Source organism: Rhinopithecus bieti, unplaced genomic scaffold, assembly GCF_001698545.2.
Source record: "Rhinopithecus bieti isolate Rb0 unplaced genomic scaffold, ASM169854v2 scaffold_12155, whole genome shotgun sequence".
Lineage (NCBI taxonomy): Eukaryota > Metazoa > Chordata > Mammalia > Primates > Cercopithecidae > Rhinopithecus > Rhinopithecus bieti.
In genome coordinates this window covers 4,054,768-4,065,288 of record NW_016807423.1, presented here as the reverse complement: position 1 = coordinate 4,065,288, position 10,521 = coordinate 4,054,768, and the positions used below count along the sequence as shown (strand labels likewise).

The window sequence follows — 10,521 nt, the reverse complement described above, 5'->3', positions numbered from 1 at the left end:
CCCAGAGCCAAAGCTAACACCAAATCCGTTTTACTTTGTGGAGCAGATTTTTTTGTTTTTTGTTTTTTCCTCTAGTTTATCCATTGAGATTATCAACTATTGGCGAGGGAAGATGGGAGAGGAGCAGATCATACCTTTAGGTGATAGTCTGGTCTGACATGTCTCTGCTCAGGACTTTGTTTTTTAGAGATGAGGTCTCTGTCTTCCAGGCTGGAGTGCAATGGCTCACTGAAGCCTTGATCTTCTGGGCTCAAGTGATCCTCCCGCCTCAGCCTCCTGCGTCTGCTCAGGACTTTGGCTTTAACTTCTGGTCCCTTCATTTGTCGTCTATTAAACCTAGACCTGAGGCCACCAGGTATTGACAGATACCCTCAGAGCAAAGTTCAGCTCCAGCACTTAAATTTTCTGGTGGATTTGCCTTTTTCCTGTTGTTTAAAATTTCTAAATAATTCTCTTTCCTGACAGCTCAGTCATGTGTCAAAAAAGACTTGGAGGCTGAGCACAGTGGCTCACGCCTGTAATCCCAGCATTTTGGGAGGCAGAGACAGGTGGATCAACTGAGGTCAGGGGTTCAAAACCAGCCTGGCCAACATGGCGAAACCCTGTCTCTACAAAACAAACAAACAAACAAACAAACAAACAAACAAAACCCAAAACAGAAAAACACAAACATTAGCCGGGTGTGGTGGCTGGTGCCTGTAATCCCAGCTACTCAGGAGGCTGAGGCAGGAGAATCACTTGAACCTGGGAGGCGGAGGTTGTGGTGAGCCGAAATTGTGCCATCGCACTCTAGCCTGGGAAACAAAGTGAGACTCCGTCTTGAAAAAAAAAAAAAAAAGAAAGAAAGAAAAAAAAGACTTGGAGAAGTATTTCGTGTAGAATTTTTAGGCATACTGTCTTGACCCGTTTCTCTTTCCATCTTTAACATCTAATGTTTCTCAGAAAGTTCCTTCATTTGTAAAATCGAGATGATAATAATGTCTATTTCATAGAGTTGGTTTTTTTTTTTTTTTCCTGGGGGGGGGGAGGATTCAGTTAGAAAGTGAATGTATTCTCTTAACTCACACTCTCCAAAGTAAGACTCAGTAGTGATGGCTATTATTATTTTCATCTCCTCTGGGCTCTTCCACTCGTGTGCTTGGTAGCCCTGGGCCAGATGATCTCCCTCTCAGAGGCTTACTTCCTTATTTGTCAAGCAGGGAGACAACATTCAATGATGACTATAGAAGGGCTGGGAAAGGGAGTATGAAGAGAGGCTAAGTTGCTGCTCCGGGAAGAATTTACCTTGCCCGTTGCCCTGGGGCCTATTATTGGGTATTTGGCAGCCAAAGGGGCCCAGCTCCAAGTCCAGCTGCCTCTTTATCTGGCACCCGGCTCTTGCCACGTTCACTGGGTTCTAAGAACACCCCTGGGGGCAGGAAGAGAAGATGTCATGCCTAGGCTCTCCAAGTGAGGGTTTGTTCTAGACTCTTCATGCTCTTACAGCCAGCAGCAGCATGGAATTCCCAGAGTCAGACCTTCAAATGGATCGTGTGGATGGTGCTTTCTGGAGAGATTGGGGGATGCTTTTATCTCTTGATAGTTATTGGAGTCATTCTCAACGGTTGTTTCTGTTAAGACATATGCTATGCATGACTGTTTTTTGTGCTCATGCTTCCATGAAAGTCCTCCAATTTTAATGTAGTAACATTAAAATAGTTGCTCAAATTTGTAGCAGAGATTTGTAGAGAGTCTGTTGGGTTTATGAGCTATAACTCAGCTCTGTCCTTTTCTCCCTCAAGACAGCATGTAGGAAGGGAAATGACAGAGTGTAACATTATGTAGATAATGTCACCCAGGCAGGCCGTCAGTTCTGGCCCATATTCGTTTCAACCTTCACGGAGCTCCCACCACATTACCTGCCTTGGCATCTGCTTGGTCTCAAATGTGCTTCATCTCTTTCAGGCCAGCCATTCCTCTCTCCAGCTAGACTGGCCGCAGCATCTTACTGTGGGAAGAGCTAGACTTCTGAGTCAGGCAGCACTGGCTGCAAATCCTCTCCCCACCACTCACTGTCAAAGCTTTAGCAAGTCACTCAACCTCACTGAGTCTGGGTGTCCTCCTCTTTAAAATGAAAATAATTCCTCTCTGACAGCATGAGAGGGCAAGGACCTACTATGTGTTTTATACACCTAAAATCTCTATGTGCATTTTATTTATTTTATTTTATTTTATTTTATTTTATTTTTTTTGAGACGGAGTCTTGCTCTGTCACCCGGGCTGGAGTGCAGTGGCCGGATCTCAGCTCACTGCAAGTTCCGCCTCCTGGGTTTACGCCATTCTCCTGCCTCAGCCTCCGGAGTATCTGGGACTACAGGCGCCCGCCACTTCGCCCAGCTAGTTTTTTGTATTTTAGTAGAGATGGGGTTTCACCATGTTAGCCAGGATGGTCTCGATCTCCTGACCTCGTGATCCGCCCGTCTCGGCCTCCCAAAGTGCTGGGATTACAGGCTTGAGCCACCGCGCCCGGCCTCTATGTGCATTTTATACAGGATCTCCAGTCCCTTCAGCCATGATACGATGGGATGTCATTCTTATTGTCCAGATGATGAATGAGTCTTAGAGGGGTTAAATAGCTAACATAGCAGAGGTACCCTGTGTCCCATCTATCCCTTTGGGCCATACCTTATGTCTGCCCAATGTCAATATCCGTTTTCTGTTTGGCAAATCTATGATTGTAAGGTTTTATGACAGGCAATGCCTCACCTCTCACTTTAAAAGCCAAAGAATGTTGCTGGTTACTTTCTTTTCCTGACACTTGGCAGCCAGGGAGTGGGGACTGACCTAGATTAGAGGTGCTTATCTGAGACTTTGAAACTCGCTGAAATGACCTTAAGAAGCAGTGGACAGCTGATAATTAGTTCTAGCAGCAATGGAAGCATATTTTGGCTGGTGGTGGTCTCAGCAGCCAGGCCCAGTGCTCAGTCGCCAAGGTGCCACCTGCGTGGGTCCTGGGGCATGACCTTGGCTGTGGCTCAGGCCACTGAGTCTCCTTTGGCTTCTGACAACTCTCCAAGACTGGTATTGAGACTTCTTGTTAATTTTATGAGCTTCTTGATATTCTTTCTCAATTTTTTTCCCACTTGAGTTACTCAGATTTGGTTTCTGCTGTTTGTAATCAAGAAACCCATGTGGCAGCGCTGTGGACCCAGTGATGGTCCTCTGGAGTCTCTGAGTCTTTTAATTTATGACGAACACTCCCATACAAATGCTAGGCATCATTTGCCTCTAGAACACAAATTGAATCTGGCTTCCACCATCGATTTTCTCCTCCCTCTGTTCCCTCCTCTCTGCACAGCTGTCTCCATGCCCCCGGGGCCTCGTTTTCATAGCTAATGGATGGAGGTTAGCAAAGAGAACCTGCTGCCCAGCTTCTTGTCTGTGCTCTTCATTGACTTGTTTCTTTGAGATCCTGTTCTTAGGAATTCATGAAGATTCATGGTAAGCTCTTCTTCAGGGCCCTTCCTCTTCCCTGTTCTGCCTTCTGCCACTTTCTCTGCCTGGACTGAATTGGGTCAGGGTTCTTCCCAAGCTGGCTTGGAGAGTCTCAGAAAGGGATGAGTTTTGTCAAGACACTAAAGGGGATACTAAATCTAAACAGTTCAAGAGATGGTTTAGAAGAAGACTCCTCCCTGAATGGAACCAGCTTCTACGATATGGTTTACTTTGCTTCTAGTTCCCCATGTCTGTTGTGACTCTGTTGGTGGTGAACCATCCAGCCTTGGAAGCGCCAAGGGAGCTGGTTTAACTGCCCTGAATCTCAGCTGAATTCCTTAGCCTAATCTTGGGATCCAGAGAAGTTGAAGTTTGTAGTTTATATCCATTGTTTTTATCTGCTTAGGACACTCTTCTTAATAGATTGTCCCATTCCCCCTTCATGGTGGCCGCTGGGACTGCTGGTCACAAGACCTACTTTCTAGGCCCAGAGGTGGATGGGAAGGATGGAAATAAATGGGAAGACTCTGGGAAAGAGGGACACTTTCTTTTCTCTTGGATGGCAACCTATAAAGATACGATCTTGGAATTGCTTCTATGTTCCTTGCCAGAAGAAAAATGGAAGAAATAAGGAAGCTGTTAGTTTTCTAGGGCTGCTGTAACAAATCAGCACAAAACTGGACATCAGAAAGTTATTTTCTCAGTTCTGAAGCCCAACAGTTCAAAGGCAGGGTGCCAGCAGAGTTGGTTCCCCAGGCTGTAAGAGATAATCTGGGCCATGCCTCTCTCATAGCTTTTGGCAATCTTTGATGTTCCTTAGTTTGTAGATGCATCACTCTGCATTCATCTTCACATAGCTGTCTTCCCTCTGTGTATGTTCGTAATTAAAATTTTCTCTTTCTCTCAGTCATTGAATTGGGGCTCACCCTAATTCGTTACGACATCGTTTCTACTTGATTACATCTGCAAAGACCCAAATAAGGTCACATTCACAGGTTCTGAGTGGACTTGAATTTTGGCGGACACTATTCAACCCAATACAGAGGTACTTTGAGAAAACAGAGCCAAGAGGTGGAAAGAGAGAGAACACTGATGACGTCTTTTCAGTTCCTGAACCCAGTCACTCCGGGTGAAGCCAGCTTCTCCCTAGACTTCCCAGGTGTGCAAGCCAAAACACTTCCTTTTCCTTAAGCTTGTTTTGATTTCTGTCACTCGAAACTAAAGAAGTCTTGACTAAAATAGGGGTGAGTGGAAGACCAGAATATAGGCTTTTAACAAGAGACCAAATTGTAGTAATGAAATGTGAGTTTCCTTTCTCTATCCGCTTTCCTCCCATACCACACACAGTCTTAATCCACAACGCTCTATCCCAATACTTTAGTGTGCTAGTCTCCAGAGTCCTCCAGGGGCTTCCTAGAGGGGATGTTCTCCAAGAAGAGGGTTTATGACGTCGTTTATTCTTTCTTTTTGTCTAGTTGGACCCAAATACCAAAGAACGGCCCTGGATAACAAATGATCCAGATCTGGGAGTTGGTCCTTGGAGGCTTGGGGACCCAGGTGATGGCAAAGTTTCATTCGAGGTAATGCGGCTCCTTCTTTGTATTTCTGGTGCTCAGCACAGCGCCTGACATATGGTAGGTGTGCAGCAAATATTTATTGACAGGTTGCAGGAAATAATATGTATTTCATGGCTATTGAAGAAAACACAAAAAGGCATATAAGATATAGTCCCAGTCCTTGGGGAAATAATACACCTTTATGAAGGAATTGCATAGCAGCATAATAAGATCTGCAGGCCAAATATTTGAGACTCTAGGGGCAAAGAATTGTGGTTCAAAGGAGAGGTCCCCGGGGTTTGGGTGGGAATGTTAAGGGAGGATTTTGGGGGAGGGGAAAGAACTTCAACTGGGCCTGGAAGGACAGGCTGGGTTTAGAGAGGATCAAAGTGGGGAAGGAGCATGTAGAACAGGCATGGTGTCCTCCCAGGGTCAAATGTGGGCTAGGCAGGCAGAGATGGGTCTTCTGGTTGGTGATGGAGGGAGAAGGATGGACAGGAAAAGTCTATGAGACAGGAGTTATCTCCAAGGAGCCAATATCCCAGTCTTACACACTAAAAAAGAGCAAAAAACAACCCTCATCACTCTCATCCACCTAGACTGCATGTTGGTCCAAGACATGATGCCCTTGGCTCAGGCACACAGTGGTGAGGTATGTGTGAGCTATGTGTGTGTGTGTGTGCAGTAGGGGTGTGTGTGCTGTGGGGTGTGTACTGTGGGATGTGTGCTGTGGGGTGTGTAGTATAGGGTGTGTGCTGTGGGGTGTGTAGTGTAGGGTGTGTGATGTGGGATGTGTGCTGTGGGGTGTGTAGTGTAGGGTGGTGGCTGTTGGTGTGTTTGATGCAGTTGTTGTGCTGTGGGGTGTGTGTGTAGGGTGTGTGCTGTGGTGTGTGTAGTGTGGGTGTGTGTGTGGGGTGTGTGCTGTAGTGTGTGGTTTGTGGGGTTGTAGTGTAGGGTGGTGTGCTGTGGGGTGTGTAGTGTGGTGTGTGCTGTGGGTGTGTGCTGTAGGTGTGGTTGGGGGTGTGTAGGTAGGTGTGGTGCCTGTGGGTGTGTAGTGTGGGTGTTGCTGTGGGGGTGTGTGCTGTAGTAGTAGTGTGTGTTGTGGGGTGTGTAGTGTAGGGTGTATGTTGTGGGGTGTGTAGTGTAGGGTATGTGCTGTGGGGTGTGTAGTCTGGGGTGTGTGCTGTGGTGTGTGTTGTGGGGTGTGTAGTGTAGGGGGTGTGCTGTGGGGTGTGTAGTGTAGGGTGTGTACTGCGGGTGTGTGCTGTGGGGCATGTGCTGTGTGTTGTGTGTTGTGGGGTGTGTGCTGTGGGGTGTGTGTTGTGGGGTGTGTGCTGTGGGGTGTGTAGTGTAGGGTGTATGCTGTGCAGTGTGTGCTGTGGGGTGTGTGTTGTGGGGTGTGTGCTGTGGGGTGTGTAGTGTAGGGTATGTGCTGTGCTGTCTGTGCTATGGGGTATGTGGAGTATGTGTGTGGGGTGTGTAGTGTACGGTGTGTGCTGTGCGGTGTGTGCTATGGGGTATGTGGAGTATGTGTGTGGGGTGTGTAGTGTAGGGTGTGTGCTGTGCAGTGTGTGCTGTGGGGTGTGTTCCGTGGCCGTGTGGTCAGTCTGTGGTTGAATGATACTGTGGCTTTGCTTTTGTCTGTTTCTTTAGGGGCTTCTGCTTATAGGTGACAAGAATTGGGTGCTGTTTAACCGTTTCTTTTTTTGCTTTTTCTTATAGCAGGAGAGAATCTCCTCCAAGCCACGGGCCGATTCTAGTGCCGATTCTAGCATTCTTCATCCTTGTTTTTTTCCTTACCTCTCCTTCTACCCCGGCTCTGCTGTTTCCTTCCTGCAAGAAAAGAGGAGAAAAAAGGAGAGGGGGTGATGTTTCCTGAGGACTTGCCAGCTGGGTTCTTTGGGATTTCGGGTTCCTGTTTGTGGGCTGGGGGGATTAAAAGTGACCTCTCTCCTGGGTATCTGCCTCCTCCGCCTACCTCCCAGCCTGCGCCTGCCAGACTCCTTCAGGGGTAGCTCTCGGGGCAGGAACCCTTCTGGCGGTTGGTGAAGGGCTTCTGTCCCTGCCCTACCATGGCCTCCTGGTCCACAGCAGCCTGGATGTTCCTGGCGGCTCGGAGGCTGGTCTTGACGGCAGTGTCCATCCAGCCATGTGGCGGGCCTGTGTGCACGCCGGTGAAGTGGATGCGGCCCTCTGGCTGTGACAGCTGCTCCGAGTAATGCACAAATTGGTAGGGTGTGAAATCTGCAAAGGCGCCCGTGGCGAGGGAGTCCAGAGGCCACTTCTTGACCACAGAGGAGGGGCACATGCGCCGCAGCTCCTCCTTGGGTATCTGGTGCACGGTCGCCAGGTCATTCAGGACGATGTCCACCACCTGGTCGTGCTTCAACGCCGTGAAGAAGAGGGAGTCGTCATCCAAGGTGTAGGAGGCCAGCAGGACACTCTTGCCGTTGGGGGGGCTGCGGCTGGGGTAGATGATGTAGCGCGAGGGCTGGTCGGTGATGGATACTCCGCCCCGGATACCGTCCCATTCCCAGAAGCGTTGGTCACAGGCCAAAACCACCTTGGTAGCGCCAGTGTAGTGCGTGGAGCGGAGGGCGTCGATCTTGTCCGTGGACAGGGGTGGCTGGAAGGCGATGAGGAGCACGGCCTTGGCTGAGGCGGAGACCACCACGTAGTAAGCGGTGAGGGTGCACTGTGCCGAGGCGGGCCGGTCCGCCCAGTATGAGACCGGGACTTGCGGCCCATCCCTCACCACCACCTCCACCTTGGACCTCAGGTGGAGGGTGCCGGGCTTCAGTCTGGCGCCGAGGGCCTTGGGGAGCTGGTCAAAGCCACCAGTGATCTCGAAAAAGCTGCAGGGGTGAATGGGGCAGTGAGGGTGGGAGGCACCCGCGCCCGCGGGCCCAGATACGGGTAGTGCTCCTGGCCTGGAAAGGGACGGACTGGATCTGTGCACCCTGTGCCCGACACTTTGTATGCATAGCCTTAATTAATATACAGCCCTTGACCAGAGAGGGATTTGATCGTTTTGAAAGACGACACCCAGAAAGAAGTGACTTTCCCAGGATGACAGAGGCAGCCCAGCTCCACAGCCCGTGGATTTGGCCACCTTGCATTTCTGCTTCCCAGGAGGAGTGCTGCTGACCTTGCCCAAGCTGTGTGAACTTGGGGAAGCTCCATAGCTTCTCAGCAGCTCCACCTCTGAAATGGCTCTGAACAATAGGGCCTGCCTCACAGGGGCTCATAAGGATTAAAGGCCACGATTCTTGGCAAGCGCTCAGCACAGCACCTGCACACAATAAGTACCCAATAAACCCCAGGTCCTGTTCTCTGCTCTGAGTGCTGGATGAGAGGCTGACTCCAGTCTCAACCCCAGATCAGCCTTACTTGTCATTCTTGGTTAGGAGGTTCTGAGCCCACAGGGACTCCAAGAAGGACATATAGTGTCCAGCATGTTGGTTCATCATATCTCCAATCATGTTAACTGCTCCTCAGCTCAGCTTCCCTTCCTTCAGCAGGTAAGCCTGTGGGGAGGGGTCTCAGTAAATGGAAGTGTAGGGTGGGGGGCCCAGTATGTAGGGTGGGTCTTCAGCAGGGGACTGGGCCGAGGCAAGGGTGGGGCAGGACTCCAGAAAGGTGACAGTTTTGACAGTGGAAAGAGAACATCTAGATAGGCAGGGGACAACCCCAGGGCCTAGGCTGAATGTGGACCCCTCCCCTTACCCCCATTCTGGGGCTTCTTTGCCTCACTCACCTTGGTGGAGTAAGAATCGTGAAAGGACCTCAGGTGGCTGCAGTTGAACGTTTTCAGATATGAGCTGCAGGAGGGTAAGAGAGAGAAGGAGTTTTAGATTAGAGCAGAATTCCTGGGTGGGCGCAAGGAGATGGGAGTTGAAGAACCAGGGCAAGGGTAGTTTCAGGAGCTCCTCTTTTCCCTTTTCTCACCTTCATTTAAAGACCTTTTGAAGACTAAACTTTAAGGTGAAGACATTCACTGCAACCCAGGAGGACTGATTCATTACCAAGAATTGGGTTATCTGGTGGTTCCCTTTCCTCCCACTGCCACTGATCAAACCACCCAGGGACACGAGAAGAGAGGGGACTGGGCAGTGGGATTGGTGGCAACATTCTTGGAGAGTGTTATAAGACAGGTGGCCCAATCACAAGAGCACTGAATAGGAGTCAGGTGACCTGGGTTTGTCCACTAACTTGCCAGGTGACCTTAGGCCAGACCCTCTTCCTTCCTGACCCAGGCTGGGGTAAGGCAGAAGGCACCTTGTCGATGGACTCATAGAAGAGATTCTTAGCACTCTTGCCCTTCTCTGTGGGGCTTATGGAATAGCCCAAAAGATCTGGGTTGGCCTTGACCTCCCAGCTACGGTAGCATCGTCCTTTGATGAGGTACCAGGTGTTGTCATCATGCTGGATGAACTTGTTCAGCTTCAGGCCAAGTTTCTTGACATAGGTGTAGACCAGGCTGGAGCAGAGACAGGCATAACATGGTCCCCATCCCCATGGCATCTTGTTCCTGCTGGCCTCACAGCGGAAACTAGTTCCAGCAAAAGCAATTTCTTCCTCTGCCCGGGGGCTTCAGACCAACTCCTTCCTCAGCTCTCATCCTGTTTCCACTTGCTGTGGGCATTCCTTCTTTTCCTTCTGTCATGGCCTGGAGGGATATGGGGTGGGGAGTTCACCCATCTCTGAATTAAGACCCTTTAGGGAATCTCAGTTTGTAGAACTCCAAAGTAGACATAGAGGCCTTTTGTTTCAGACAGAATTTGAAATTTCATTTTCCATTTCTGAGTAGGTCTAAGGCCATATCTAAAGACTCCTAGTTTGGACTAGTTCAGCTGGTTTTTGTTTTGGGAGGTGTTTGGAGGGAAATCTTGGGTTCAGTTTACATTTAAGGCAAAAAAAAAAAAAAAGAGATCATATTTCCAATAACAGGCTCTGAAACTGAGGCAACAATTAATAGCCTACCAACCAAAAAGAGTCCAGGACCAGACGGGTTCACAGCCAAATTCTACCAGAGGTATAAAGAGGAGCTGGTACCATTCCTTCTGAAACTATTCCAATCAATAGAAAAAGAGGGAATCCTCCCTAACTCATTTAATGAGGCCAGCATCATCCTGCTACCAAAGCCTGGCAAAGACACAACAAAAAAAAAGAGAACTTTAGACCAATATCCCTGATGAACATCGATGCAAAAATCCTCAACAAAATACTGGCAAACCGAATCCAGCAGCACATCAAAAAGCTTATCCACCCCAATCAAGTTGGCTTCATCCTGGGATGCAAGGCTGGTTCAATACACTCAAATTAATAAACATAATCCATCACATAAACAGAACCAACGACAAAAACCACATGATTTTCTCAATAGATGCAGAAGAGACCTTTGACAAAATTCAACAGCCCTTCATGCTAAAAACTCTCAATAAATTCAGTATTGATGGAACATATCTCAAAATAATAAGAGCTATTTATG

At 48.8% G+C, this 10,521-nt stretch overlaps 1 protein-coding gene across 1 annotated transcript in view; it reads right to left on the bottom strand.

Moving 5' to 3' along the window:
• Nucleotides 1–4,961: 4,961 nt before the first annotated feature.
• Nucleotides 4,962–10,521, bottom strand: part of LOC108535617 (L-amino-acid oxidase-like) — a 7,922-nt gene continuing 2,362 nt past the window's right edge. Inside the window, exons 2-6 of the mRNA XM_017881700.1 lie at nt 8,788–8,851; nt 8,421–8,557; nt 7,009–7,885; nt 6,831–6,863; nt 4,962–5,165 (exon numbers count right to left, since the gene is read on the bottom strand). Coding sequence (XP_017737189.1) covers nt 7,036–7,885; nt 8,421–8,512 — 942 coding nt within the window. The 5' untranslated portion in view covers nt 8,513–8,557; nt 8,788–8,851 and the 3' untranslated portion in view covers nt 4,962–5,165; nt 6,831–6,863; nt 7,009–7,035. The remainder of the gene's footprint in view (nt 5,166–6,830; nt 6,864–7,008; nt 7,886–8,420; nt 8,558–8,787; nt 8,852–10,521) is intronic.